This window comes from Leopardus geoffroyi, chromosome C1 (genome assembly GCF_018350155.1).
Source record: "Leopardus geoffroyi isolate Oge1 chromosome C1, O.geoffroyi_Oge1_pat1.0, whole genome shotgun sequence".
Taxonomy (NCBI): Eukaryota; Metazoa; Chordata; class Mammalia; order Carnivora; family Felidae; genus Leopardus; species Leopardus geoffroyi.
Window position 1 is genome coordinate 215,657,716 of NC_059328.1, and position 26,263 is coordinate 215,683,978.

General features: G+C 50.3%; 2 protein-coding genes and 2 long non-coding RNA genes across 11 annotated transcripts in view; 2 read left to right on the top strand and 2 right to left on the bottom strand.

Moving 5' to 3' along the window:
- Positions 1-12,062, top strand: part of LOC123599658 (UDP-glucuronosyltransferase 1A1-like) — a 25,992-nt gene extending 13,930 nt beyond the window's left edge. For both annotated transcript variants that reach the window (XM_045481795.1, XM_045481796.1), the window contains exons 2-5: positions 6,855-6,986; positions 7,601-7,688; positions 7,977-8,196; positions 10,634-12,062. In XM_045481795.1, coding sequence (XP_045337751.1) covers positions 6,855-6,986; positions 7,601-7,688; positions 7,977-8,196; positions 10,634-10,931 — 738 coding nt within the window. In that variant the 3' untranslated portion in view covers positions 10,932-12,062. The remainder of the gene's footprint in view (positions 1-6,854; positions 6,987-7,600; positions 7,689-7,976; positions 8,197-10,633) is intronic.
- The window catches only part of LOC123599663, a 21,040-nt gene extending 3,350 nt beyond the window's left edge, over positions 1-17,690 (bottom strand). Inside the window, exon 1 of the long non-coding RNA XR_006713252.1 lies at positions 17,491-17,690. This is a non-coding gene — a long non-coding RNA (uncharacterized LOC123599663). The remainder of the gene's footprint in view (positions 1-17,490) is intronic.
- The window catches only part of MROH2A (maestro heat like repeat family member 2A), a 43,836-nt gene continuing 33,486 nt past the window's right edge, over positions 15,914-26,263 (top strand). For 5 of the 7 annotated variants that reach the window (XM_045481790.1, XM_045481789.1, XM_045481788.1 and 2 more), the window contains exons 1-6: positions 15,914-16,094; positions 20,602-20,733; positions 21,022-21,184; positions 23,354-23,452; positions 24,220-24,371; positions 24,845-24,988. In XM_045481790.1, the coding sequence (XP_045337746.1) occupies positions 15,945-16,094; positions 20,602-20,733; positions 21,022-21,184; positions 23,354-23,452; positions 24,220-24,371; positions 24,845-24,988 (840 nt within the window). In that variant the 5' untranslated portion in view covers positions 15,914-15,944. Of the gene's footprint in view, positions 16,095-20,601; positions 20,734-21,021; positions 21,185-23,353; positions 23,453-24,219; positions 24,372-24,844; positions 24,989-26,263 lie in introns of those variants that run through there. The other 2 variants (XM_045481792.1, XM_045481794.1) reach the window with 2 other exon arrangements.
- Positions 20,451-23,538, bottom strand: LOC123599662. Its single transcript, XR_006713251.1, has 4 exons — positions 23,418-23,538; positions 22,822-22,960; positions 21,850-22,310; positions 20,451-20,897 (listed from the first exon to the last, which is right to left on the bottom strand). It is a non-coding gene; the product is annotated as an uncharacterized LOC123599662 (long non-coding RNA).

A 26,263-nucleotide genomic window follows, 5' to 3' on the forward strand; every position in this document is an offset into this window, starting at 1 on the left:
AGTTACACTGGCCTTCTTTCTACTCCTGGGACATTCCAAAATCTTTCCCGGTTCAGGACCCTTGAACTTGACGGTCTGTCCTTCTGGGATGCTGTGCCTGAGTTTGTGAGGTGGCTGTCTTCTTATTTTTCAGATGAGCTGCGATATCACTTCCTCAGGGAGTCCTTCTCTCCAAGATAGCGTCCTGTGCTATTTCCTTCATAGCCCATTAAATACCGCAGTCATTTCATTTAGATAATTGTTTATTGACCATCTCTTCCATACATGTGGGGGCGGGGACCACTTCTGCCCGTCACTGCATCCTTAACACTTGGCAAAAGGTCTGCCTGTGATTGGTGTAAATATCAGCGTAAATATCAGAGTCTAATAGGCGCTTACCAAATGTTTGTTAAAGGAATGAATGAAAACCAACAAAGGGCGTGAACTGAGGACTAGTCACCAGATAGGCAGTGATCTCCACCAGTTTTCTGGACTCCTACAATTACATACAAATATAGGTACCTGTAGGTAAGTTTTTGTTCTTCATTTTACGAATAAGGTAACAATATATCCCCACTGCTCACTTATCAGTATGTCCTGAATGTCGTTTTGGTTCTAAATATTATATCTAGTTTTTAAAACCGTTCCATGTTTCATGGTATCTATGGGCCGCAGGTTATTCTGTTTGTCACCTAATAGATATTAGCAAGGAAATTTATACTCCAGAGTCTTGCTCTTCCTGGTGCTACTTCAAATATTACCTTAACCAAAGATCAAGTCGTTTGTAGTTTTCTTCATATTTTTCTGTTCCTTTCTGGGTCAGATTTTCTTAAATATTTTGCCTTTTTTTTTTTTTTTTGGTCATTACTGTGAATGTGATAGTTTTTCCATTTCTGCCTGTAGCTGGTTATCTACTCACTATTCAGCCCCAAATAAAAATTCAGCCAACTCAAAATATTGATTCTGTCATTTAAAAAACCAGTAGGCTGGCTTTCATCAATAAAGAAAATGTGATTTCTTCTGTTGTAAATTCCATGCCAACTATTGGTCTTATTTTTAAAAAAAATTTTTTTAATGTTTATTTGTTTTTGAGAGAGAGAGAGACAGAGTGTAAGAGGGAGAGGGGCAGAGAGAGAAGGAGACAGAATCCAAAGCAGGCTCCAGGCTCTGAGCTGTCAGCATGGAGCCCAATGTGGGGCTTGAATCCACAAACCATGAGATCATGGCCTGAGCTGAAGTCAGATGTTCAACCGACTGAGCCATCCAGGCGCCCCTCAAATATTGGTCTTATTGAATTCACTAGAATCTTTCAAAATAATTGAATAATGTTGGCAATCACGAGGATTCTTGCTCCTGATTGTAATGAAGACAGATTTTCTTTTTTTTCTTTTAAGGTTTATTTATTTTGAGAGAGAGCGAGGGACCAAGAATGCAAGCAGGATAGGGTCAGAGGGAGAGGCGAGAGAGAGAGAATTCCAAGCAGGCTCCACACTATCAGCGTGGAGCCTGATGTGGGGCTCGAACCCATGAGTTGTGAGCTCATGACTTGAGCCGAAACCAAGAGTCAGACACTTAACCGACTGAGTCACCCAGGTGCCCCTGAAGATTGATTTTCATTTCATCATTTTGTATTATGTTTGCCATTGTTCTTTGGCAAATAGCCTTTATTTATTTAAATGATTTTCTTCTTTAGGATGTTTAACAGGAGTGGCTACAGAATTTTATCAACTGTCTTTCTCAGTATCATAGTTTTTAGCATCATTTATTGATATATATATATATATATATATATATATGTTTTAAAGTTTATTTATCTTGAGAGAGAGAGAAAGAGAGGCAGAGGAGGGAGGGGTAGAGAGAGATAGAATCTCAAGCAGGCTCTGCACTGTCAGCCCAGAGCCTGATGCAGGACTCAATGTCACGAACCATGAGATCATGATGAGATCATGACCTGAGCCGAAATCAAGAGTCAAGACTCATCCGACTGAGTCACCCAGGCGCCCCGCCATATATTTTTTCCCCTGTAAATTTCTCTAAGTGGTGAGTTGTGTTGACTGTTAGTTTCCGCCTTGTTTGGTGCAAACAAGCCTCAGTGTGAGAATGTCTTTGTAAACTGTACCTGGCAGAAGCCCTCTTTGTCCTACTTAATATTTTTAATTTGAAATTCCACTTTTTTGATATTAATATCACTGCTCCTGCACTATCTTGCTATTTCCCTAGTGTCTTTTTGGCACCCCTTTGTCTTCAAGCTTTCTTGTTTTTCTTTTTAAATAACATGGAGCTGATATTTTTAGCCTGCTTGAGAGAATTTTGCCAGTTTGCAGTTCATTTAAAAATTGATAGATTGGATTCTAACTTTCCCAACTTACTTTATTTTTATTTTATGTGGTCATTTTTCCTTTTCCTGATTTTTGCTGGTTTGTCAAGTTGCTATTCATTTTCTTTTTTCCCTTTTGTTTATTTTTTATTTGAGAGAAAGAGAGAGAGAGAGTGTGCAAGTGGGGGAGAGGGGCAGAGGGAGAGGAGGGGAAAGAAAATCCCAAGCAGTCTCCATGTCAGTGCAGAGCCCGATGTAGGGCTTGATCTCACAACCCTGAGATCATGAACTGAACCGGAATCAAGAGTTGGACGCTCAACCAACTGAGCCACCCAGGCACCCCACATCCCCTTTGTTAATTAAAGAACGTTACTCCATGCTCCCATTCCTTTAGCAGAGATCGTGCTGGTCCCAATGCTCTTGGTCAAAGTCCTGATCTTCAAGAATAAAGATGCAATATTTAGTTGATAAGGAGAGTCCGTAGGGACTCTGGGAAGTCCCTACTCCATAGGGAAAGCACACCTGGCATCAGACATGTGTGGGATGCCTGATGGACAAAAGATAGTAGAACAGCATTGAGAGCAAAGGAATGAAGCTCAAGAATTCCAAGATATCGTTCCCCGCTCAGAGTGAGAGAGCATCTTTGTGGACAGCAGCGATTCAGAGATGATATCCACCCAGACATGTTGGGTCTGAGGAAAACACCCAAAGAGAAGGTGGGTGAGAACAGAGACTTAGAGGTGGAGAGAAGAGAGACTGGTGAGCAAGGAAGCTTGTGGTCTTTGTCGGTGGCTCTGAATGCGTAGTGATAAAGCAACTGGTTTCCAACATGCCAAATGTTTGCCAAGGGTTTTGAGAAACAGAAGCCATTTGGGAAGAGAAAATCTAATAAAGGCCTCTAAACTCTCAGCAGAAGCTAGGATCTGTGTTAAAGACTTCAATGAGGTGGGCAGGTGTTTTCACTTCAGAGGTGGCCTCGTGCATTTTGGAAGGGGATAAGAGGTGGAGGAATCGAGGATCATCTTCAGTTAACACACCGCCTCACTCTTTGACCATACCAGAGTCTGTGGAGTTAGGGCCAGGTTTATGGGAAGTTTTGCCAGTAGGGGGTGGACCTCACCATTATTAAATCCCAGAAGAGCTTGCCGAGAGTGGACGTTGCCCATGACGACACCAGCTCTGCAGTTTGCCCTTCTGTGATCTGTAGATGAACTTCTGTGACATTTAAACTTTAGTCTTGCTATTTAACTTTGGGTGTTTACGGACCTGTGGATTCCTTTTTACGGTAATCACACCTGGCTGGGTGCTGAGTGGGTGTGGAGGAATGTGCAAGGAGGTGAAACCAGATATGGCCCTTTGTAGACATAGTTAGAGGAAGAATGGGTTTCATGCAGGAGGGAAGGTCCTGGGAAGTGAGGTAAGCCATGTACCTTCACTCAGGAGAAAGAGCTCAAAAGGTCCTTGGAGAGGAGCCATCTTTCCCCAGGAAAGAAGGATGTAGTGCATCCTGGGGAGGAAGGACTTCAGAAAAGCCATTCTTAGGAGGTCTTTGCCACAAACCAAAAATGCAGCATGGCAGTGGGGAGGATGATGCCGGCCTCCCCAACCTTTCAGATGAGCCCCATGGAGAAGGCCCAGGACACAGCCACTAGGAGCTAGAAACCTTGAAGAGCGCTGCTGGGATGGGATGGGGGTGAGGACCAGGCAGGAGGCTCACCCCTGAGGAGATGTTGGGGCTTTCCTGGTCATGCTCTGAACCAAATTTGAAAAAAAAAGTCCCTTAAAATCATGTGTGCTGAGGCCTGTCAGAAGTCTTCTATGTGTCACTCCAGGGTGGCCAGTGTTCTGGTCTGTCCGGGACTGAAAGTGTCATATCCCAGGAAACCCCTCAGTTCTGGGCAAACCCTACCGCATCACACAGTCTCAATATCTGTGGCATTCTTGGGAGACATAGAAAACCATTTGGGAGATTCTAAGGGAGTTAATTAGATCATTGATAACCTACAGTTGGGGGGAAATTGCCATACTCACACCTTGCTCTATTTCCTCTATGTGGAATTGCCACGCTGTGTGTGTGTGTGTGTGTGTGTGTGTGTGTGTGTGTGTGCATGCATGTGTGCATGCCTGAGTGTGTATGTACTTTTCCTGATGACCAAGTACTCTGGAGTTGGCTTTTTTTTTTTTTTTTTTAATTTTTTTTATTTTTATTTGTTTCAACGTTTATTTATTTTTGGGACAGAGAGAGACAGAGCATGAACGGGGGAGGGGCAGAGAGAGAGGGAGACACGGAATCGGAAACAGGCTCCAGGCTCTGAGCCATCAGCCCAGAGCCTGACGCGGGGCTCGAACTCCCGGACCGCGAGATCGTGACCTGGCTGAAGTCGGACGCTTAACCGACTGCGCCACCCAGGCGCCCCTGGAGTTGGCTTTGAAGGTTGGGGTCAGATCAGACTGAGCTGTGATTATCGCTGAGGGTTGAGTCTGGGGGTTTCCTTACTCTCTTCCGGGGGTCACAGCCACCACTCATGACTCAATGCAGGTAATACTGCTATTCTGATTGGATTAATTTTTGGTTGCTACCTCTCAGAGCTTTTGTTTGACATCCATCTCTAAAGTCGATTCCTTATTACTTCAGGGGTCGGGCCTCGATAGGTCATAATCTGTGATCTGCACTTACTAGTGGGGTTCCCACCATCACTGTCTCTCACTCTTATACACACAGACACTTCTAAGATCCCATCCCCCTGCTTCATCCACAGGAACGACAGATCGTTCATCTTCCAGTAGTTGTCAGGTTCATTATTCACTAGAAAACCACTTGCAGTTCAAAAACTCACTCCATTAAAAAAAGTTGCTCCTCGAAAAAGATGATTTCGTCGCAATAGAGCAGTATCCGCAATGGGAAAGGCTGACTTAGACCCCGCCGTTTTCTAATGACGTGGTCTTGCACGCAAGGCCCAGGTGGAGGGCTTGTCACACAGCCCCTCTCTGCTCTTCGTTCCTTGTTCCTTGGGTCATCTGGCCCAGAGGTTTCTTCAGAAACAAGCCCCACTGCTTTGTCTTGAGCTTTGTCCTAACAGCCAAGGCTGCAATGCCCGATGGCGGTCATGGTTGGAGGAGTGGGGCGGCCTTGCAGCTGCAATCTTCCTTGGATGGCGGCGAAGGATATACTGCTCGAAGGAATCAGGACACGGAAGCATCTCTGGAACGGGACATGAACACTCCAGGGGGGTCATGTGCTGGGTGGGTTGAGACTCACTGCCTGTTTATCCTTCCCCCCGGTGGCTTGGGTACTCAGGGTTTTCTCACATGCCCCTGACCTTCTCTGAACTCCACAGAGGGGGCTCAGATCCTGATGCACACTTAGCAAGGTTTTCTCTTCCGCTTTTGTATCTTTCACACTTAGGGAGATTTTCTGCTTTCGACAGTACTTTATGAAACCAGCAAAGAGAGATTCAGGTGTCTTTCTGTATGTTCTTGCTAAGGCAGGAAAGTTGACTTCCATTCTTCAGAAATCTCTTCTCCAGGAAAGGTGGGGAAATGCCAGGTTGACTGGTTAAATTTCAGCACTGAGTTGACATGAATATGATCCCCAGTCACCCCCGTGTATTGGCTGTGGGAAAGCAAGAATTGTTAAAGGTTGTCTTGGCTATTTGAGGGTTTTCCTTAATTGTGAGCCTCATCCTCAACACTATTTGCGGCTTCGTGCCTTGACTCATTCGTTCTTTCAACATAAAAGGAATATTCCAGAAGCCTTGAAAAGTAATATACATCTTTACTGTGGATTTTCTTAAAGGGGCTGTGCAGGAGTTTTAGAGTCTGCAGAAAGCTTTCTGAAATTCTCTTTGGGCAGCTTTCCTCTCTCCCAATGTCTCCCTTCACCAATCTGCTAAACGGTTCTCTCCCCTCTCTGTGACACTCATCTACCTTTCCTCCCTCCTTCCACACTGCCTGCTTCTCTCTCCATCAATCCCTTTCCTGAAAGCCTGCTTTCTCCCAAGATGCTCTCAGATGCTTGAAGCCCCTGGGAAGTGGATCTGGTCTTACCTCTGATTGCTTTTCCTTTGGGAAATTAGCACACTACCTGGACTCTGCATCTCAAAGAAGAACCCAGAAGATAACCAGATAAGCAAGAAGCCTTCCTCCTGTGGAAGGAATAACGGGGGAAGGAAGTCTATAACATGCATTAATATTTTGTGTCTCTAACACACACACGGAGACATGCATATTCTTCTTTTTTTTTTTTTAGTGTTTATTTATTTTTGAGACAGAGAGAGACAGCGCGTGAACAGGGGAGGGGCAGAGAGAGAGGGAGACACAGGATCTGAAACAGGCTCCAGGCTCTGAGCTGTCAGCACAGAGCCCGATGCGGGGCTCGAACTCACAGACCGTGAGATCATGACCTGAGCCGAAGTCGGACGCCCAACCGACCGAGCCACCCAGGCGCCCCGAGACATGCATATTCTTAACATGAAGAGATCGGATTCATAGCTGAATGGATGCAGTTCCCAAAGAACGTGAGAAGAAAATTAACTGTAAATTTCTCTTCTGGTTCTAGGAATTTGAAGCCCATGTTAATGCTTCTGGAGAACATGGAATTGTGGTTTTCTCTTTGGGCTCCATGGTCTCAGAGATTCCCAAGGAGAGAGCTATGGAAATTGCTGATGCTTTGGGCAAAATACCTCAGACTGTAAGAACATGCCATACGATTCTGTACCTTCTGTATCTGTATCTTCACAAGAATTGGAACCCCAGACTTCTAGTATCGGAGTTAATCCTATCAGTTGGACTTTAGGCTTGGGGTTCCCTGCGACTTCCTGATTACTAATCCAAAGGTCTTTTTACCATGTCACTCTCAACTGTTCTGTTAAACCGCGGTCTGCTTTCCTTGGAGGTCTCATTTTCTCTAAGAAAGTCAACAGCGTATTAAGGAGAATTTATTTTATCGACAAAATGAATAGGACAGTGTTTCTTCATGTTACATAAGGAATATTTCTACAAAAAAAGCTGCTGGTCAGGACACAGGATTCATTTCTTATATTGCTGCTCCTATAATTCTACATCCACTCATTTTATTAAGTAAACTTTCCCCTGAAGTGCAGAAATGTGCAAAAGTCATAAATGTACAGCTTGGTGGATTTGCACAAATTCACAGCTTGTTACCAGTCCCCAGGAGCCTTCCCAGTTGCTACACCTCCCTCCCCTGCCAAGGTTATGTTCATTCAGTGGACTCTACATTCTAACTACTGTGGCAGATGTTTCTGAATCATTGTGTTTTTTAAACTCTGTTCCTGTCTCTGCAAGGTCCTGTGGCGGTATACTGGCACTCCACCACCAAATCTTGCGAAGAACACAATACTTGTCAAGTGGCTTCCCCAAAATGATCTGCTTGGTATGTGAGCAGGCTCTGGTGTGTAGGTCAAACCCAAGTGCAATTACAAAAGTGGCTTGCACGTGGCTGTTCTAAAGGATTATTTAGCTGGAACATATCATGGCCAACGTATTCCACGTTGCTTTTTACCTCGTGGGGCATCTCACCCCACGTTTTCCTCTGCAGACTTCTGCAAAAGCCACATGTGGATGGCACTGAGTCCTTAGCATGCTTGCAGAGCATAGATGGTGTCAGACCGTGCAACTCGGTGACCTGACTGCTGGCATCCTTCCCTGTTTTGCTTCTCAGGTCACCCGAAGGCTCGTGCCTTCATCACACATTCTGGCTCCCATGGCATATACGAGGGGATATGCAACGGCGTTCCCATGGTGATGCTGCCCTTATTTGGTGATCAGATGGACAACGCGAAGCGCATGGAGACCCGGGGGACTGGATTGACCTTGAACATCCTGGAAATGACTTCTGAAGATTTAGCAAATGCTCTAAAAGCTGTCATCAATGACAAAAGGTAAGAGAAAACGTACAGAGGAATACTACTTGTATCTTGGCCATCTCACTCACAATAAATATTCAAATGTGAAAACAAATACATAAAAACCTAATTAATAAGTAAGATGACTTTGGGATTATTATTATGCATTTCATTAAAGGATGCTTTAATTCCTAGAGAACTTCTCATAGAAATGATTTTAAAGAGTTTTTTTTAATTTTTTAAGTTTATTTATTTATTTTGAGAGAGAGAGAGAGGAAGGGAGGGAGAGCACGAGTGGGGGAGGGGTAGAGAGAGAGAATCCCAAGCAGGCTGTCAGTGCAGAGCATGATGTGGGGCTTGATCTCACAAACTTAGAGCTCATGATCTGAGCTGAGATCAAGATCAAGAATCAGACGTTTAACTGAGCCATCCAGCTGCCCCAAAACTGATTTTAAATATTATTTCCCTTGGTAGGCTTAAAACTTCAATTTGTTAAAAAATATTGTCACCAAGTAGATGTCTACTCTATGAGATTCTACAAAGAGAGAAATATTCCGTAATGAACCTAGTGTCCATAAGATAAAAACAAAGAGCTTAGAAGCATAGTTCTCCCTAGCACTGAAACCCGTGAGAAATTTTGTTCATGGGGATTTATAAATGGGGGGGGGGGTGTCATGTGATATCCCAAAGGCTTGTGATAAAGCAAAGGTGAGTTTATTCAAATACGGCTCTGAAAGAATTCAAGAGGCAAAAGCCATCAGATCAAATGGTCTTTGCGTGGAATTTATTGTATTGATGTCAAGTTCACTAGTAACAGCTTGGTCAAAACCTTGTGGGAAGAAGTGATAGCCAGGGTGGACTTCGTCCAACAATTAACAGCGCGCGTGTGCACGTTCATGTATGAGTGCGTGTGCATGTGTGTGTCTCCATGAGAGTGGAGTCTTCACCCATAGTTGCTTCATCTTGAAAAAGACATCAGTTAGAAGGACAGATGTGGAAAACTGGAGTGTGTTCAGATGGGAGGAGACATTGCACAGGGTGACACAGTGAGGCTGGGCAAGGAAAAATGGGGGAGAGGTGGGGTGCCCACATGTGTGGTGCCAATGGATGGAGAAGAAAAGCCCACATGACCCAGGGGTAAATGCCCAGAGTGCCCGGTGGGTGCCATCCCTCTCTTCTGAATGGCGCCTTCCGTCTGCCCAGCTTGTTGGGGTCAGGATGTGCTGCTCACACATCGGCGCCACGGAACCCCGACTTCTCTCCACGTGCTGACAAAACTCGTTCCTGAGGTTCGCATTCGTAATGCAATTTTGATCTTTTGTTCCGTGATACAGACGACTATCTGGAACCTAAAAATGACTTGGTAAAAGTTCTCTTATTTTTTAAAAACGTTCATCAATCAGCCTGAGAGTTTAGCTAACTGCATTTGTTTGTGAGTTCTCGCTACCTAATTGTGAATCTCCCTGTTCCCAACACTCTACACGGGGACATAAAATAAAGACATCAGACGATGCAGCCAGGCCATAACAGGTGCTCAATAAATAATGAGTGAATGAAAGTTATAGAAAATCTATCTTGTTTAAGAGAAGATTTATACAAAAGAAGATGTTTAACAGGCCTTATGGTCAAATATTGCTATCACAATACAATAATGTATCCAAATAAAATGGCAGACCTGTTTAAAGGTGGCAATTATCATAATTACTCCTGAATAAAAGTGTCTTCCGTTTTTCTCTTTCTTCTCCTTTTCCTTTCCTTTTTTCCTCCTCTACCTTCTCTTTCTTCTCGCAGTGCATCCACACTAAGGGTGAAACATCTAACCCAGTTTGGATGTGGATGTTCCGATTCAGCTACCAATGCTGTCTAAAACAAACAAAAATCCATTTTGTTTCCCAGGCTGCATAGACACAGCCTCATGCTACAGTTAGCACTTGGACGGTGTGATGCTTCACCAATGGAAAGTATGCCGCCACCTTGCGAGGGCACTTACAAATGGCTTTGACTTTGAGTAGATGTGATTGTTTAAAACTGTGAGAGGGAAACTGCTCATAATTTCTGACATGACCTTTTCCTTTATTTCTTTCTCTTATTGTAAAGCGTCATATAATTTCCTACAAAAATATCATGAAAAAGGAGAAGAAAACAGGAAGCTAGGTTCAAATAATTTAATATTATAATTTTGGCTTCTTGTTTTCTTTCTACGTTTTTTTTTTTTTAATTTCAGAGATAAAGACCAGTTAGTGTGTGTGTGTGTGTGTGTGTGTGTGTGTGAGTGAGAGAGAGAGAGATGTATGGTGTGTGTGTGTGTGTGTGTGTGTGTGTGTGTGTGTGTGTTGTTTTTGGCCATAATAGAAACACATTTCCTCTACCAAGTTCATAAAATCTGGGAGCCTTCCCAACCACAGCAAGCCTAGAGGGAGGATGGTCGGTATGGTTGGTGTTCCAGAATTCATGTCACTGTCTTTGTGTTTAGCTACAAGGAGAACATCATGCGCCTGTCCAGCCTGCACAAGGACCGCCCCATTGAGCCCCTGGACCTGGCTGTGTTCTGGGTAGAGTTCGTGATGAGGCACAAGGGGGCCCCGCACCTGCGCCCTGCAGCCCACGATCTCACCTGGTACCAATACCACTCTGTGGACGTGATCGGCTTCCTCCTGGCCATTGTGCTGGGCGTTGTCTTCATCACGTACAAATGCTGCGCCTTCGGCTGCCGGAAGTGCTTTGGGAAAAAAGGACAAGTTAAGAAATCTCACAAGTCTAAGACACACTGAGAGGTGGGTGGGAAGTGAAGTGACCCAAAGTTGCAACCAGAGGCAACGTTAAATTTATGTTATGCTTATTCAAGAAATACTTAGCCCTAAGGGAGATACCCCTGTGGTTTTGTTTTTTTTAAATAGAAACAATCTAGGGGCACCTGGGTGGTTCAGTCAGTTAAGCATTTGACTCTTGATTTTGGCTTAGGTCATGGTCTCACGGTTGTGAGGTCAAGCTCCGAGTTGGGCTCTGCACTGAGTGTGGAGCCTGCTTGGGATTCTCTCTCTGCCCCTCCCCACCCCCCCTCAAAAATAAACAGATAAACAAACTTTAAAATAAAAACAATCTAACTGCTAGTCACACCCAGAGGTAGAGATACTTGAATATGTTTTCTGCCCCCTTTAGGATCTTTAATTTGGACTACGTTCATCACTTCAGATGACTTTCCAGGGGGGTTGGACAGGTGCCTCCTGCACTTCCCATTACTTTTCTTACTCAGCAAATGAGGCTTGTTTGGGGGCACAGGTTCCAGGTGGTCTTACCCCCTCTACCTGGGAGGACAGCTCTAACATCGTCGTCTGGCTTCTGTAGACTGTTGCGATCAATTCTGTCACCAGTAATGGCAGGTCCTAACTTGCATTCATGCTTCACAGATGTCACTTTGTGTATACAAAGAAGGAAACATTTGTTCCTTTAGGGCATAGTGCCTTGCACTTGAAATAAATGAATGACCTAGGGACGCCTGGGTGGCTTATTCAGTTAAGCGTCTGACTCTTGATTTTGGCTCAGGTCGTGAGATCTTGCGTTCGTGAGATCAGGCCCTGCATCCAGCTCTGTGCTGATAACACGGAACCTACTTGGGATTCTCTCTCTCCCATTCTCTCTCTCTCTCTCTCTATCAAAATAAATAAAAATAAACTTAACAAAATAAATCATTGGCACAGGTTCTTTTGAGAACAGTGTCTGATTTCTGGCTTTAGGGAAAAGAATGATGTATAAAATTGATGAATGGTGGGCTCAAGGGTATCATCATGGCTTGTGCCAAATGGATCTGAATTTGAGGGAAGCCCAAAGCACAGTGTCTTGCAAGTGTATTTTCTCTGATGTTTTCCACAACTAAAGACATTAATAAATTCATAGAAATTCTATCTCTTAGGTGTTCTTCTCTTCATTGTTGTTGCATTTATTTGCTGTTACGCTACCCGTGCTAATTCCGCAAATAATACACCAGTATGACAGACTTTTGGTCGTCCAATCAGGAATGTGGAGGGAGGGGTTGCACAGGGAAAACATGGCCACCAGAAGCCATGACTGACCCCGGTGGTCAGGGGAGAGGGAGCTAGTGAGCCGGGGACAGGCTCCCGGATGTGTCCACTACACGTTTATGTTGTGTCCGTGTCCCCCACATCCTGCCTTGGTGTTTCTCGTGCATTTAAAGTCACGGGTTTCTACAGATGCTTATTTTCAACTTAGTTCCTGTAGAAGCAGAGGTAGGAAGCCCGGTAGAGTGACAGCACACGAGAGTGGCCGATTTCATGAATGGATTATACGGGAGTCAAATGTTATTGCCCTACCCTGAAAAAGAAACCCAAAAAGCATTTTTATTTCAGAAAACCGAGTACAGCCCTCTTCTTTGTCCTTGATCTCATCACTCTAGTGTCTTCTCTGGATAGTATGTGCAGGGGCATCTCACTTTTTCCATGGCTTCTGTACTCATTATATGTGCGACAAAAAAGCGGCCCCTTTCTGCACCCCTCCTGATAGCCAGGCCCTTCACAATGTGGCTTTGCAGCTCTTCCCATTGAGAGGAGGATCTATTTCCCCACCCCTCAAGTCCTGGCTGGCCTGTGACCTGCTTTGGTGGCATGTGACAGAGTGGGTGCGTACCACTTCTGGGTCTAGGCATCAGGAGGCCTTCCTGTTCCTGAAGCCCACTTACCTACTGTAAAAACAGCCTGGGTAAGCCCTACTGTGTGACAGACATGTGTCCCAATCACGCTAGCCTCTTCAGCCGATAGCTAGCCCACTGCCAGGTGCCTGTGGGAGGCTGTCCTAGACCAGCCAGCCCTCACCCAGCCCACCAGCGGACTGCGGATGTACGAGCAACTCCATGGCTAGAGATGGCCCAGAGCAACAGAACTACCCAGCTGACCCACAGATTTATGAACAACAGTAAATGGTTGTTTTCCATCCTTAAGCTTTGAGGTGGTTTGTTACACAGCAATGGCTAACTGATACATTCAGTGCTAGCCCTAAACCCACGATCTTCCATGGGTTGGGTCTTTAGACTGTCAGAGGATGCAGGCACATCCCACCCACTTCTGTATCCACTTCTACATGGAGAGCTGCGCTTAGCTGCATGCAGCGGGCAGGCAGGTAGGGTCTGTGGAACGGAATGGGAGCCGTGTCATTTGAATGATCTTGGAAGGAAAAGAGCAGGCCCAGAGGAGAGTGGGAGAGGTAGCCACGAAAGCGAGGCATGTGATAACTGTCTTCTTGTGTCTCTTCCATATTGGTCAGTATGTCTCCAAAGGGCAGAGTGAGGAACAACGCAGGAATTGTACGGGGAAGAAGGGTTTAGCACCATGCCTGCGAAGCTCATTTTCCAACCATCTGGCTTCAATGAAGTAGAAATGGGCTGCAAAGGGCAAAAAGCATCCCGCCATCAGAGACTGAGGAGCAGGCCTCTCGGCCGCGTGGGCAAACTTTGAGTGGGAATTTTCACTAAGCCGTCGTGGACCTACGTGGCTCTGAGTCTTGTTCTATTGCCCTGTAATGCACAGCAAGTTTTCAAAGGCCAATATTTCATTGCTCAAACTTTTGATCTGGCCTGTTACAGCTACAACTGACGAGAAAATCTTGGGCTCCACTTTTGGTTCAGGAAATGGGGTACCTGCTCTCTTACCTGTCAGGAGGAACCCCCTGCCCCATCCTGTAAGCCACCCAGTCCTTGGGGAGGAAGAGTCCTCTTCCCAGGACCCCTCTGTCACCCATCCCACCCCAGCTGTCCTGACCACATCTTCCCACCCGGAGGTCCTATGACCACAGGGTGGAAGTGAAGAGGTCAATGAGAAGACATGACTGCCAGCTGACCTGTGAGCTGGACCTGGGAAATCGGAGGCTTCGCATCCCCTCTCCTGTCCTTGGAATGTGGGTTCTGCTTGCCTTTCCCACTCCCAGAGGATGATCCAAGGAGATAGTTTTGGGATACTGAGATGGTGTTGAGGCCACCTTGACGGTACAGGTGAGTGAACCCGGTTAAGACCTCTGTATAAACTTTTAAGATGTGGTTGGCGGGTGCAGAGATCCACTTGTCCTGATGCTGCCCAAGATGAAACTCCTGTGTAAGTTCTGCTTATGAAAACTGCCACCTGCCAACATGGAGTGGCTTCTTCAGTCTCTCCCCGCCCTCTGAGTACAGAGGCCAGTTTCAGATTTCACCCCAGAAGCTTCTGTGGAGCTTGCAAACCAACAGGGCATCCCCAGGGGATGTGGTAGTCGATAACGCCCGCTCCCGCTATGCCCCTTTCCCAAACAGGCCACCGTATTCCACCGCACATATGGATAAAAGAAACGTCTAATGACAACATAATGTGGCATTTTAACACAGGGCCCTGCGCACTCCTTGAAGCCCTCAGTTGATCAAGACTCAGGAAGACAGTTAGATCTCAGAATTCCAAGGATCTGCGACCTAACGGTGATGGTTCTAGTGAAACCCTCCCACCCTGCCAGGAGACCTCTTCCTCATCCACATTACAGCTGAGAAGCCAACCGTCCCACTTCCTTGACGACCCACCTGCCCTTGTCCACATTACCTTTGATGTGTATTAGGCATCCTCTCCTTGTGGTGTATTTTTGTCCCAACCAGGAGGGGACTCCGAGGAAAGGTCAGTAGTTAAGTCCCAGAGTAGCTCTTCAACAGATTCCCAGGAGGGAAAGAGCTCAGGACGGTGAAGAGCCCGTGGAGTTTCAGGCTTGGGGAACTCTGGTCAGGGGGCGAACGGATCTGGGAGCATTCAGTCCTCCATTTTGACATCTGTGTTGTTGGTCAACCCTTGAGAAGCTGCTGATGTTACGAGAGCTCCTTGAGAGGAGCAACGAGGACGGCGGAGGTGGGTTTCTCATTAATCGTTAGTGTTTGGTGTGGAGAGAAGAGAGAGGAAGGGCCCTTCTTAACCAAGTTAGCCACTGCTGTGTGATAAATGACATCAACTCAGTGGCTTAAAACAACACCCGTCTATCATCGCACGGTTTCTGGGGATCCGGAGTCGGGGGGTCTCACAGGCTGCCTTCATGTTGGCGCAGACACATCCTTTCCGGAGCTTGGTTCTCTTCCAAGCTTATGGGGTTGGAGGACTGATGTCCTCAGCTTCTTGCCACAGGGTCCCTTCCACAGGCAGTTTAGGCCACACCGTTAACTTCAAGGCTAGCGTGAGACTCCCTCTCCCATCCCTAGGACACAGAGGCTGCTATGAGAGCACATGACCCTGGGAGTGGCTTCCTGTCACCTTGGCCTCGGTCTACTGGTTAGAACACGGGTCTAGCCAAGTCCCGGTTCTGCCCACACCGAAGGGGAGAGGGTTATGCAGGGTGTGACTCTTGGGGGGGCGTGGTCTCTTGGGTTGTGTTGATACACCAACGATTTTACAAATCTTGTCTCCGAAGAGCTTGTGGAGGGGATGACAGAAGCAGTGGGAGGCTCAAACGAGGACCCGGCAGAGGACACGGAGGACCCGAAACCCCTGGAGCCAGATGACGACGGAGGCAAGAAAGTCGGCCCCACCCCTGCCTTCCTGTCCCGTCCAGTCCTGGCCATTGACTCCTTGAGGGTGTGTCCCAGCCTAGGTCTCGGTTTCTCTGTCTGCACGAGGACAGGGAGGCCCCGCCCAATCGTGGCAAGAGCATGGCTTCCCCGGCGGCGTCGGGAGGGCCTGGGCGTGGGAGCACTTCCCGCGACGGCCACCTCAGCGCCACCCCTGCACCACCTTGTCTCAGGTACTTTCCAACAAGTCACAAACCTCCTCAACATCATGGACAGTGGGTCAGCAAAGACGGACACTGCTGGGGGGGCAGGTCCTGACACGCGGAAGATGCTGGCCTCGGTGATAATCACGGAGAAGGCCACCACGGAGCCCTCCACGGTGATCAACGCTCTCATCCGTTGCCTGCAGGTGCCCGAGGTAGGGCCCGCTGGCCCCCGGCCCCGCCTCGGAGCCCAGCCACCCGTGGGTCAGCACACATTACTGACCATCGCAGGCACAGGGCTGGGTGCTGGGGCACAGACACGGGCAAGACCGTGAGGCTCTGACTCACGGGACCCATGGGAGCCTGGGGCTTTGGTAATTTTGAAAAAGCTGCCTTATTCTGACACGGTGGGTTGGGGAGCCCTTGTCCTAGGGCTCACGAACATAGTCACAAAGATGTTGAAGGAGTGAAGTGGGTAGACCTGGGGCAGCCAAGACGTAGCAGAACCGGGTGCAAAGTGCTGGGCCAGCCCGGAGACGGCTTAGCCGGGGTCAAGAGTGGGGTGGAGGGCGTAGGAGGGAGTGATGGGCGGTGTGATGGGAAATCGCGGTGGGCAAGACAGGGCAGAGTTTGGGGCAGAGCATCAGGGTCCCCTGGAGAGCTCGTTAAGACCCAGATTGTTGGGCCCCATGCTGAGAGTTACTGATTCAGTAGGTCTGTGGGGCTGGCCTGAGAATCAGCATTTCTAACACCTTCCCAGGTGATGCTGAGGCTGCTGGTCTGGAGACCACACTTTGAGAACTGCTGGAGTGTAGACTGTCCTGTAGCCTTTGGGGCTGGGAAGTGCGGGAGATCTTTGTAGGAATTCTTTAGAGAAAGCTTGATTTTGTAGAAAGATGGGTGGCAGCTGTGAGGGGCAAAGACAAGCAAAGGGTTTTGTAACAGACTTTTAAAATGTGGGTTTATTAGGAGGTGCGGGGGGGGGGGTGGGGGTGGGGGGAGGGGACAGGCCATATCATGCAGGGCCACATGAGCAAGCACCAGGGTTGGCCAGGAAACAGAGGGAGCGAGGAGGGAACGGGGGCAAGAGTCTATATTGTGGTCTCTGGTGGGGGGAGGGGGGATGGGGCAGGCGGGGTGAGCAGGCTGAAGACGGGCTAGTGTGAACAATTTCAGCGGGCTCTGGGTATCGGGGCTGTCCCTGGTTGTCTGGCATGTGGCCCTGGGGTCATTAGGGGCAGGTGGATAGTGGCTCCCAGTGGGAGAGCGGGTGGATGCTACCGGCTTTGGACTGGCTGGTTTGCATTTGAAAAGCATGCTCCCCGGGGAGCTGTTTGCTCTTGGTAGTAACTGGCTAAGCCTGGGAGGGGTGGGCTCTCCAGGGTCATTGAGGCCCCGAGGTGTCGGGAGATATAAAACGTTTAAGAGCATGATTAACACCCAGGCCATAATTGATGGGGTTTTGGGGTGATGGGGGGTTCAGAGCCGATGGCCAAAAAAGAATTCTTCAAGACGTCTTTGGTGCAGAAAGGTGATTTTATTAAAGCCCAGGGACAGGACCTGTGGGCAGAAAGAGCTGCATTGGGTTGTGACAGATAGCTCATTATATACCTCAGGTTGGGAGGGGGTTAGGGACAGCGTAAGTCTCTAAGGAATTTTGAAGCAAGGTTTCCAGGCCCTTGAGGGGCTGGCTGCTGTTAGGAAAACGCCATTTATTACTGTTGAGTAAAACCTCAGTCATGAGACCCTTCAGATGTATATCAGGGGGCCATAAGCTTGGAGTATGATTGCCTGCATGTATCTTGGGGAGTTGAGATAAAGGAATTTTTATATGTTAAAGCAGACTTACAGGATCCTGGGGGGTCAGGATAACGTGAAGCCAAGATTCCCTTTTACCCTTAACAAAGTGTCATCATCGAGGCAGCCGAGCTTGTAGAGGGAGGTCACTCTGTCTGTTTCAAGGACTCGTCACTGGGCTGTAGGCAGTACGGGCATCTAATTTTTCATTTGCCTTTGTTTCCCACATCACCACGGCAAGCACTTAAACCCCCTTACATCTCGATGAGGGTCATATGAGGGCTCCAGGAAACGGAGTCTATAGGTTTCTGGAGATTAGGTTCTGGATAAGATTGCCTTTTTCTTGCCGTTACTAAGTCATCCGTAAACTGAAGGAGACTCCCGTCCTACGTGACCTCGATCTCCATCAGTCAACCATTTGCTTTCTTTCCTTTCCCCTCTTCTTGGGCAGCCACGAGTGTCCCACGTATCCCACCTGGGGGGGTGGGGGGAGGGTGCTGTCAGCCTGTACTTTGTCCTCAGCTCGCCCCATGCTCCCTCGTCAATAATCAGTGGCAATACATAGACACTAAACACGTAGGCACATTCGAAATTAACCTGTTTCGGAGATTTCCGTTCTTCATTGAATAGTGAAGGAGCCAGCAGAATGTCAAAATCTGTTAAACCAGACAAAAGTCGTTGACATTGCCAGGAACATCAATGATTTTTGTTGCTAGGGAGGAAGCATTTGCATTCGTATCAGTTTCCTAGGACTGAGCTTCTGTCCCCAGATAACGTAGCCTAGACAATCACGGGGGATCAAGGGTGCACCCCGCTTGAGGCCCCATAATCTTTGAGCGGCTGCAGACAGCCCCAAGACCTCCTCTGGTGCCTGTCTTTAGGTCAGTTTCCAAGCCTTTGACAGTTTTTGCCTTGCGACCATAAATATTCTCCAGAGATGCCTCTTGATCACAGAGGAGGCTGGTCTTATTAAAATTTACCTGGCTGTTTATACAGGTCCTGCAGGAGTGTTAATGAAGCCTACAGGTGTCCTTGAGTTCTTTTTGAAAATCTAGAGCATGCATTCTCCACCGGGGTGATGCTGTTCCCCCCACCCCCGGGTAAAATGGATTCGCTGAAGAAAACCTTACTTTTTTATGTATCAAGTACAGAGATGCACATAAACAGATACGTCATATACTCGGGGAATTAAGGCTTCATGCGTAGGGGTGCAATCAGGAAAAAATGCCTAAGAAGGCTCTTTAGGGAACAATCTAAAAATAAGACTGAGGGACACTGGTCCAGGGCCAGGCAGTACCGAACGGCCAAGGCCCCCCAGTTTTCTTACTTCCAGGGATTTTCATGAGGAATCTCTGGTTGGAGTTTAGAAGCCTCGGTTATTCGCTAGGGCGACACCAGGCAAACAAGGCCACAACTCTCTGGAGCAGATTTCCCTAGGTGAACATATAAGTTTGAGTGAATTTCTTCCTTCTTGAGGTGCCTTTTCCAAGGCCTCTGGGGCTGCTGGGAAGTGGCCGCCCTCCCAACAGAGAGGAGGCCCCTTTCCAAGGGCTTTGCGGGCCATGGTCAGCGGCCCCCACTCATTCTGTAAGAGCAGCTGGCCAAGCCTGATTCAGTAAGGGTTATTTTAAGGGTTATTATGAGGGTTATATTTAAGTCTCCAGGTGTGGTCTGGGAATACAGTCTCTTTGTCCAACTCTACCTTAAACGGGGTCATTTAAGATGGCGATAAGGCTATCTGGGAATCCAAAGGGAGTGAGAGGCACATTTCCTGGTATCGAGTGCTCCCCCACCAGGGCGGACTGCGTTCTTGGGCTTTCAAGTGGGCCAGTGACAAGTGTGTGGAGAATCTGGGGCGCTGACCATGTGACTCTTGTCTTGCTGACTCTGCCGGACCGAGAACAGGGAAGAGAGAACAGATTTGCGGGCCACGCCGCCAGGGCCAGTTGGATGAGTCGGATGGGGGGAGGGAGGGTGGAGAAAGGTGCTGGGGGTGGAACCCGGTAGGGCCTGCCTCTTGGGCGGCTTGAGGACAACCGCCAGGTGGGGTATGACTCATTCTGGAACCAGTTGCAATGTGTGTGGGGTTCCCCACCCCCCTCCGCCACCGAGCGGTTCTCAAACACCAGCGGGGCGTCCCACAGTTCAGCTCAGTTCTGACCTACCCACCTGGAGACAGCATGAGATCCCATAGTTTAAGGGCTCAGTCCCACAAAGCTGCCCCCGCCCCTGCTTGTCCCCCATGCCTCTGACCGACCGGCTGTCGAACTCCCTCCCTGGGTTTGATTGATTTGCTAGAGTGGGTCACACAACTCAGAGGAACAGACCTCTGGCTGGATTACTAGTCTATTATAAAAGGATCAAACTCAGGAATGGCCAGATGGAGGTGATGCGGAGGGGAAGCCATGGGGAACGGGTGCGGAGGTTCTGTGCTTTCTTGGGGTGCACCGCTCTCCCAGAATCCCCACCTGTTTGCCAGCCCGGAAGCTCACTGAGCCCTGATCTGCGATCTACGGAGGCCTCATTACAGAGGCACCGCTGATTGAATCATTGGCTATGGTCAATGCATTTGGATTCCGGCCCCTCCCCCACTCCAAGACTGAAAGTTACGACCCTCTAATGAAAGGGATGGTTCTCCTGGCAGCCAGCCCCCATCCTTAGGTGCTTTCCGAGTCACCTCATTAAGGTAACAAACTCTTTCAGGGCTCTCATCACTTAGGAAACTCCCAAGGGTTTTAGGAGCTCTGTGCCAGAAACCAGAAAGGGGACAAAGATCAAATACACGTATCTTGCGAATCACGGGTATATGGGAGGAGGGCCAGTGGAGGGAGAAGATGGTGGGCTGTGTTGGGGGCAGGGCTGGGTCCATCCCAGGCGCCACAACCTAGTCCAGGATCTTCCCACCCGCCCGTAATCGTTTCCCAGATTTCCACCCAGCGCAAAGTCAACATTTACAACGTCCTCCAGGAGATCATCCAGCAGGAGGGGGAGCTAGAGGATCAGGGCGTCCAGAGGCTGGTCGCCATCGCCTCCAAGGAGATGAGGGAGAGCCTGGAGGTAGTGAAGCCCTGGGTCCATTGGTGCCCTGCCCCCCTCCCCTGCCAGCCCAGGGGCTGAGATGTTGGTGGCCTGGGGTGGATGCAGGATTTAGTTCTGCACAGAGAACATCATGTGCAAAGGCCCTGAGGCAGGGAGAGGCTTGGCTTCTCTGGTCCAATGACCTCGGGGGGGCGGGGGGGGGGCAAGAAGAGGCGGAGCCTGAGTTGGAGCAGGTGTGGGGCAGGAGGGTTTTCATGGCAGCCCAGCGGGTGGTGGAGACACACGTCCCTCCCCCGTCCCCTGCAGGTGGAGGGCTACGTGAAGGCAGAGGTGGCCAGCGACACCCTGGTGGCTTTGTCCCGCAACCACTTCAACTTGGTCATGTATGAGCTGCAGCACCACCTCAAGCCTCTCAACCTCACGGACGAATTCGTCATCGTCACCTTGGCGAAACTGGCCAATGGCAACGGTAGGCACACACGGGTCCTCAGCCCGGGGCGGTGGCGGGGCGGGGGGGGGCGGGTCTGGCCCCGCAGGCCGACCTGGCGCTCCCTCCCGGTCACTGCCTCTGTCTTCTCTGACCAGCCCCATTTCTCTCTTTGCTAGTTTTTAAATTTTTATTAAGTTTTTCTTTTGAGTCCAGCGTAATATCAGTTTCAGGAATGTCATACGGTCACCTGACGATTCCATACATCGCCCAGTGCTCATCCCGACACAAGCTCTCCTTCGTCCCTGTCTCCCGCCTCAACCATCCCCCCTCTTACCTTACCTTCCGCTGGCCTTCCTTCTTTCCGTTTCCGTGTCTCCCTCAGCTGTCAGGATTCCGTGTTCCTGCCTCTCATTTCTGTCTCTTCATTCCTCTGCCATTCTTTCTCCAGACCGCTCTCCCTCTCGGGCCCCGTTCTCTTGTGTTCTCATCTCTTTTCCTTCTTATCCCCTCCCCCCCCCCCCATTCCACAAGCAGGTGCTGAGCTCCCGCTGCACAGTGGCAGTGAGTACAATGTGCTCGGTCCCGCCTCCATAAAGGACGGTAAACAAGTAAACAAGAAAATCGGCCATCATCATATGAGATGACGTGTGGTGTGACGAGGACAGCCTGGTGGCTGTTTGAGATCAGGAGGGAGGGGACCTCACCTCTGTGGGGCCCTCACTGGGGTAGCAACATTTCAGCTGTGACCCGAAAGGACGAGACGATGGTGAAGAACCAGATGCGGGAGGGCGTTCTGCACGGAGAACGTCATGTGCAAAGGCCCTGAGGCAGGGAAAGGCTCGGCTGCTCTGAAGGACTGAGAGGTCACTGTGGCTGTCGTTAGGGTGAGGGCAGATGGTGGAAAGTGGGGTTGGAGAGGCTGGCAGGGCCTGGTGGGTGTGGTAGAGTCTGGGCCTTACTTGAGAGCCCCGGAAAGCTGCAGGGTTGCCTTGTGACACGCAGGTTCCAGGAAGAACATTCTAGCTGTTGTGTGGGTGGAGAAGGGATGAGAGGTGTGTACGTGAGAGGCAACGGTGGCTCAGGCTGGGGCCAAGCCGGTGAGGGGTGTGCAGACGGGAGAGATGAGTGAGGCTCCGACTGATGGGACTTGCTGATGAGTTCTGTGCTGGAGGCGAAGGAAAAAAAAGAGAAGCCAAGGAAGACTCCCAGCTTCAGGCGTGAGCAGCTGGCTGCCGGGCAGGTGCACTGAGTTCACATTCCCGTGGGACTTTCGAGGGGCGGGGTCAGGTGGCCAGCTGACGGGTGGATGCGGAGTCGAGTCCGAGGGCAGGTGTGGGGGGCCTTCCTCCCAGGGTCTTTGGCGTGTGGGTGGTGCTCAAAGCCGTCCACGCCCACAGATGCAGACAGAGGAGAGGAGGCGGGCAGAACCCAGCTCGGAGAAACCCGACGTCAGGAAGAGAGTTGGCAGGGAGACGGGGACAGGGTGGCGGTGGTGTGGAAGCTGCGAGAAGGGCGGTGGCTCAGGAAGGGCCCGGGGGCCAGCGTGTCCCGTTTTGCAGGGGCTCTGGGCAGATGGGGCCGGGTGGGTGGAGAGAGTGGGGCGGGGGGCGGGGGACTAGCTGCTCTGAGACGGCCGCTGGAGGGGCCAGGCTTGGAGGGGAGGGTGGCTCTGTCACCTGTTCCCTTTCCCCCAACAACGCCTCTTCTCTGCCCCCAGCGTCCCTCGGTTTCCTTCCTTTCTCTGCCCGCCTGTTGCCTTCTTCTGGTCTCTCTTTCTTGCTGCCTGTCTCCCTGTGTCTTTGTTCATCCAAGGACCTTGGTGGGACACGTAAAGAGCCAGGCATCTATCCAGGAGCCACGCTCAGTCTCCCCTCCCTGACTTTCTGCTCTGCCAGCTCCTCCCTATGGTTCTGTCTCCCCCTCCTCCTCCCCCTCCTCCTCCCCCTCCTCCTCCCCCTCCTCCTCCTCCTCCTCCTCCTTCTCCTTCTGTCTCCCTGTCCCCGGTCTCCTTCCTTTCCTGCTTCCTCCCCCTTCACTTGTTTCCGGTCTGTTCCTTTCACCTCCCACTGACTTCCACACTTTATCCTGTGGCCTCAGCCACACGCTGGGCTCCGTGGGGGCGGGAGGTGGCAGGAAGCGGGCTTGTCCTCTGCCCTGTCCCTGCTGACCCGCCCCCAACTCCCTGCCACCTCTCGTCCCCCTGCACAGTGTTTGAATTCATGCCATACATGGGCATCACCCTGGCCACCATATTCACGATGCTGAGACTCACCAATGAAGCCAAGATGTGCCAGGTGATCTGCAGTGGTACGTGCCTGGTGGGGCCCGCCGGTGGGGCCCGGCCAGAGGGCTGGACGAGGGCCCTGGCAAGCAGGTGGAGGGGTTTGCTGAACAGGAGGTAGGTTGTCCATTTATTCCCGAGCATTTGTCCAATCTCCTGCTTCGTGTGGCCCCTATCGGCTCTCGGGGGGCACAGGCGGTGGAACTGTGGCCGGTGCTTTCAAGGGAACATGGCTTAGCGGGAGGAAGTTGTCTCTGTGACTCGGTTTACCCGGCTCTGTTTCGAGCGTTTCAGGAGGACGACGGGATGTCACAGGAGAGGGAAGCAGGGAACATGGCTCTATGTTGGGCCCGACCAGGGCTGGTCTCGGATGCTCTTTATGGTCTCATCTCCTTGCCCCAGGTTTTGATTTCTTAAGTGTTTCGGGGGGTCCCAAATCCCTGATACCTGAGAAGAATAAGACAAAATGTGCTCACTGCCCTCTGTGGGACAATCCTCGGGCTGTGAGTAAGGAGTCATATCCTACCCTTGACCCCTGTATGTGAATCTCAAGGACTGGGGTCTGGACACACCCGTAGGCTTAACAGCCCCCCCTCACGCACGGGTAGAAAGCTGATAAAAATCGGAAGGCAGAGAGCACGGGCTGAAGAGAGGCATTTTCTAGGCTGTCTGAGGCCATCTCGCTCACCTGCTGGTTACAGAAGTGTGCCAACGCCTCTGGAGGGAGGTGGCCCGGGGAGACCTCGTCCGGCTGCTGCCCCTCGGGGCTCACCGCCCCCACCCTGCTCCGTAGCCATGGAGACCTTCTGTGAGACGGTCCAGTTTTACCTGCGGCATCTGGAGGACAGTGTGTATCCTGTGATGACGGAAGATCAGTTTGCCATGAAGCTGTTCCCGATGTATCGCTATTTCGTGACCGTGTGGCTAAGGAACCACAACCCTGAGGTGAGAAGCACCCTTCTCAAGGGGGTCCTGTGGTCCCCCCCGGGTCATGGCTCCCCAGCCTGTGTGGCTAAGGAGGGCTGAGAGACCACTGGGTCCAGCCTCGTTCTCAGAACCCGGAGAGACGGCGACCTGATCAGTGGCGGAGCTGACCTGCACGGGCCCTGGGGCCCCGGGGGGCCTGGCTTGAGAACGACCCCAGGAGTTGCTGGAGGAGGGTCCCTGTTACGGTGCGTTTTACCTAGAGGAGCTGTGCCGTAGGACCGTTCTACAAATGAGGAAACTCAGGCGCTCAGACAGGTTCTCCCTAGTGACAGAGCCGGGACTTGCAGGGAACAGTCCGGCCTCGTCGCCTGCCTGTGGGGTCTCGGGCGGGGCCCCGACTACTCCCAAGGCCCTCTCTGTCACGTGCCCTGGACTCTCTGGATGGGGTGACCTCACTGGGCCTTGCTGGGGCTCCCGGGCTCCTGTGGTAGGTGAAGCTGGGGGTCATCAAGTCCCTGAAGCCTATGCTGACCCTCCTCCTGCCCAACGACGACCTTCGGAATCAGTTGTACGACTACATCCCCCTGCTGCTGGCGGAATACCGGGGCGGCCTGGAGGCCCTGTTCATCACGCAGGTGAGAGGCTGCAGGCTTGGCTCCTCTGGGTCCCGCGTCGGGAGGGGGAGTGTCACCTGAGTAGAAGCTGGGGCTCCGCACTCACTGGATTTTTGAGAAACAGACACTGCTGTTCCAGGTGGAAGGGACGAGATCCCAAAGGGTCTTGGAGGCTGCGGTGAGGTTGCGTGTTAGTTTCCTGGGGCTGCCGTAAGAGAACCACAGGGTGGGCGGCTCCAAGTAACAGAAATGTAGCCTCCTTCCGAAGGCCCTGGAGAGGAATCCTCTGGTTGCCTCTTCCGGCTTCCGGTGGCCCCACGCGTTGCTTGGCTGGTGGCTGCAGCCTTCTGTCGTCCCCCTGTCTTCACGTGGTCTCTTCTCCGTGTCCTCCCTTCTTACTTATAAGGACGCTAGCTGTTGGACTTCAGACCCATCTTAAATCCAGGATGATTTATTTCGTCTGAGGCCCTTACCTCATGACATCTGGAAAGCCTCATTTTCTTTTTTCTTTTAATTTTGTTAATGTTTATTTTTGGGAGACAGAGACAGAGCACGAGCGGGGGACAGACAGAGAGAGAGAGAGAGGGAGACACAGAATCTGAAGCAGGCTCCGGGCTCCCAGCTGTCGGCACAGAGCCCGACGCGGGGCTCGACCTCACAAACCGTGAGATCATGACCTGAGCCGAAGTTGGACCCCTGACCGCCTGAGCCACCCAGGTGCCCCTGGAAAGCCTCATTTTCAAATAAAGTCACATTCTGAGGCTCTGGGTGCACAGGAATTTTCGGGAGACCCTTTAACCCACGATAGCCCGTAACCTGTGTGGGATGGTGCCTTGGCAGGGTTCTGAGTGAAGACGTGACCTGGGCTGTGTCACTCACCTACAGCAGAGGCGTGGTCCTCAGCTACAAAAGCAAAGAGCAGAAATTAATACGATAGATTTAGGGGGCCGTCCTTCGATCACTCTGGCTAAAGAATGAGATTCGCTGCCAGGTGGATAGGGGAGAGAGGGGAAGAGGGCCTTGAGTGCCACGCTCAGTGGCTTAGCACAGCACTTTCCAAGCATCACTGTGCCTCGGAATAGCTTGGGGGCTTGTTGACAATGCAGGATCGGATTCATCAGGTCTGGAGAAGAGCCTGAGAGACTGCATTTCTTTCTTTTTCTTTTTTCTTTTTATGAAATTTATTGTCGAATTGGTTTCCATACAACACCCAGTGCTCATCCCAACAGGTGCCCTCCTCAATACCCATCACCCACCCCCCATCAACCCTCAGTTTGTTCTCAGTATTTAAGAGTC